This window comes from Amblyraja radiata, chromosome 45 (assembly GCF_010909765.2).
Source record: "Amblyraja radiata isolate CabotCenter1 chromosome 45, sAmbRad1.1.pri, whole genome shotgun sequence".
NCBI lineage: Eukaryota > Metazoa > Chordata > Chondrichthyes > Rajiformes > Rajidae > Amblyraja > Amblyraja radiata.
Window position 1 is genome coordinate 2,486,549 of NC_046000.1, and position 3,699 is coordinate 2,490,247.

The 3,699-nt window shown below is 47.9% G+C and overlaps 1 protein-coding gene and 1 pseudogene across 1 annotated transcript; one reads left to right on the plus strand and one right to left on the minus strand.

Moving 5' to 3' along the window:
* Window positions 1-505: 505 nt before the first annotated feature.
* On the plus strand, window positions 506-894 carry LOC116968589 (histone H4-like). Its single transcript, XM_033015359.1, has one exon. It carries the CDS (start codon window positions 538-540, stop codon window positions 847-849), a length of 312 nt encoding a protein of 103 aa, XP_032871250.1. The 5' UTR covers window positions 506-537; the 3' UTR covers window positions 850-894.
* Window positions 895-1,610: 716 nt separating this feature from the next.
* LOC116968419 lies at window positions 1,611-2,175 on the minus strand (annotated as a pseudogene).
* Between the last annotated feature and the right edge of the window lie 1,524 nt (window positions 2,176-3,699).

Genomic DNA, 3,699 nt, shown 5'->3' on the forward strand with positions numbered 1-3,699 from the left:
AATGCCTGCATTTTTCTGAAGACTGATGCAGCTTTACCAATTCGTGAGTTGATGTCGATCTCTACATCTCCATCTACTGTGAACATGATGCCAAGAAAGGTCAATCTTGTGACGTTTTCCACAGGTTCCCCATTGATTATCAGTTGGTCTATTGGCTGCTGGTCTCCAGTCTGCATGGTCTTTGGCTTCTGGCAGCTGATCTTTAATCCAACCTTTGATGCATTCTCCTCCAGAGCTGATATCTCTTTAAGGATTTGTCTCGACTCTGCTAGTAGTGCAATGCCATCGGCAAAATCTAGGTTTGTGGGGCGTCTTCCTGTTGCAAAAAACCGAGGGCGGAGCTGGAAGATGAGAGACGTCCCTTTTTCTGTCTGTCACTTTGTCACCTCCTCTCCCCGCCTCTCACTCGCTGCGTATCTCGGGCAGGTCGGGCGCTGTGTATAAAATGAGATAGCACCAGTCAAAGATCTTATGCGCTATAAGATCTTTGGCACCAGTTAGATTATCACTGAGCAGCAACTCGAGTGAAGCAGCATCATGTCTGGTCGAGGGAAAGGAGGCAAAGGATTAGGCAAAGGCGGAGCAAAGCGGCACCGCAAAGTGCTTCGCGATAACATCCAGGGCATCACCAAGCCAGCTATCCGCCGCCTGGCTCGGCGTGGTGGGGTCAAGCGGATCTCTGGTCTGATCTACGAGGAGACCCGCGGGGTGCTGAAGGTTTTCCGGGAGAACGTGATCAGGGACGTGGTCACCTACACCGAGCACGCCAAGCGCAAGACGGTCACTGCCATGGATGTGGTGTACGCTCTGAAACGACAGGGCCGCACTCTCTACGGGTTCGGCGGCTAAATAACTACCCCCTTTATTCCAACACAAAACAAAGGCTCTTCTAAGTGCCGCCCACAGCCTCACAGATGGAGCAGTGACCATGAGATCTGATTAATTATAATTTGTTATAGGTTAACTGGGGCCGATGAGATTTGTTATATTGCTATTTATATTGCTTATATTGCATCCTGCAGCAGTCAATGTGTTCCTGTAAATGAACATTTTGTTACATTGGTGATCGGTTGTACTGTTGTGGAGTGGTGTCAAAACACCGGTCTGGTGCCGAAGAGTCTGGGTGGCATTAGGTCATGAAGAAAGGCGTTGCTACATGGAGACACACAGATTCGTGTCGGCGAAATGTCGCCTATTCCTTCCCTCCACAAATGCAGTTTGACCGGTTAAGTTATTTCCAGTAATTGGAGTCGTCATACAAATGAAAGTAGATTAAATTTTCCCTCTGCGGATTCATAAATTTTCCTTCATTCGACCTTCCTGAAATTCCCCAGCTCCCCACTCACTGCACCCCGTTGGGAGAGAGCTCCGTGTATCTGACGGAGAGAATGCGGACTGTGTAGAAACCCGGATAGAAGCGGCGCGCTTTGTGTGTGGAAGTTGTTGGCTTTATTCATTGCAACTGGAGGGACGTAACGTGGAATGTGAGTTAGTCCGGGTGTTTCATACGACAGCGGATAAACTGAACGGAAATACCCCGCGCCCACCCCAGCCGGTATTCAGCCCTTCGACAGACACGGTGGGTGGATCTGAAAAGAGCCGTTGTGTCGTTAGATTGACGTTTCGCTGATTTGTTTTCTCTTACTGCCAGAGGTTGCGCTGCTTTTCTTGGGCCTGGATATTAGGCAGCACCAAAGATCATAGCAGCAACCGCCTTGAGCAATGGTCACGTCTCCCAGCTGCTTGTGGAGCTCCTCGTCGTTGCGGACGGCCAGCTGCAGATGTCTGGGGATGATGCGGGTCTTCTTGTTGTCCCGGGCCGCGTTGCTGGCCAGCTCGACGGTTTCAGCCGTCAAATATTCGAGCAGAGCAGCCAGGTAGACCGGGGCTCCGGCACCCACCCGCTCACCATAGTTGCCTTTTCGCTAGGAGCCTGTGAACACCGCCCACCGGGAATTGCAGTCCAGCTCGGGACGAGCGTGACTTAGGCTTGGTCTTGGCTTTGCCTCCGGTTTTCCCTCGTCCAGTCCATTTCACCAAACTTCTGCGGAAAGAGAATGTGGAAATGAAAGATCCTATAGGATCTTTGGTGGAAATTCTCCTGCACTGGCCCTGCTTGTAGCTTCTAGAGAGGAATGTGGTGGGGCGCTTACTATTGGTGGCGCAGCGCTTCATCTCATTGGTAATATGAAATAGGCCAATCGTAGAGCTGCCTCGTTCTCCAATGACCAGACGCCAATAGGAAAACAACCGTCGCTCCACAAAAGAACTGACATTTGAAAAGCCCGCCCAAAAATAACATATATTTTCAGCAATACCTTAGACATTAAGAAATTAATTACACATTTGTGTATGATAATGGATCCCCGCATCCACAGTTATTCTATTCTGACCCACCTACAAAACACACCGAGTGTGAATTAGTTTCATGGTGAGAGACTCCTAGGAATGCATTCTTACTATTTTAAACCGCTAACCTATGGGAACAAGATCGCTCTTTGCTTAAACGACATTATTGGCGGTAGACAAAAATGCGGGCGAAACTCAGCGGGTGAGGCAGCATCTATGGAGCGAATACAACTATTTTCGGATCAACTATTGACGATCAATTGTCTAATGACTCTCGGAGCCGTCGCAGCAATGTTTCTCGAATAGAAACCGGGACTCACACGTTCAAAACAACAGACTGCAGTCAATAAAAGTCAGTCACTTCACAACTAAAACAGCAGCAGCAACAAACACACAAACATCTTGTTTACGTTAATTCAACCTGAAGGGATGGATCGCTGAGAGAAGTGTATGAAGATTGAGACAAACTAACGAGAAATGCGAGGGTGAAGTTTCTGTTTCAATGAAGTGGGCAGGAATGTACTCGCATCTTGATTATACCGGGTTTGGACGGCTAATTTGATCAAATTAAACAGAATGAGAACTATCGCCTGCGAATGAAATATCGAACCAGTTGCATCAATGCGGTGTCCAAATATCAACACAACATTTTCAGTGAGACCGTGCGTGAGCAGAGCCATTAGGATTTCCGTTAGCAGCGTCAGCGCTGTGTGGGTCGTTACTTGGAGTTGGAGTATGTGGTCGCCGCCTTTGTCCCTCAAACCGGCCTCATCATTATGGAGATGGTGTAACTCAGTGTCTGTGGAAGGACTGATGCCCTTCTGTGAGGTTGTGGGCGGCTCTTAGAAGAGCCTTTGTTTTGTGTTGGAATAAAGGGGGTAGTTATTCAGCCGCTGCTTCACTCGAGTCGCTGCTCAGTGACAAGCTGACTGTTGCTGTCTTCTTTTATAGGGTGATTTCACTAAAGGTCACTGGAGCGTAGATCCGCGCCCACGTGACCGAAAATTTTAACTGGAGTAAATGCGTCACTTCCGGTACATGTTAGTGAATGGGAAAACACGTACTTTCACACCCGTTAAAAACATCGAAAACGGCCAGTTTTTGAGCTGCAATTTACTGTACCAGTCGGGGTGACCGTGAGGCACAGCTACCTAAATTTACAGTCCAAAAAAAAGATAGAAACTAAGGTAAATTCAAGAGGGAGCTGAAGGTGTCAAAACAGCGGATGTGCTTAGCGGACATTTGCCGTGGAGATTTAAAGATCGAAAATATCGGGAATTATCGCGTTTGCTCGCTGCATTTCATCAAAAGTAAGGCATTATTGACTTTTTATCTTTATTCATTTGTTAT

Bases quoted from the DNA above. Each gene is read 5' to 3' on its own strand.
- LOC116968589 (XM_033015359.1), top strand. From the start codon at position 538: ATGTCTGGTCGAGGGAAAGGAGGCAAAGGATTAGGCAAAGGCGGAGCA.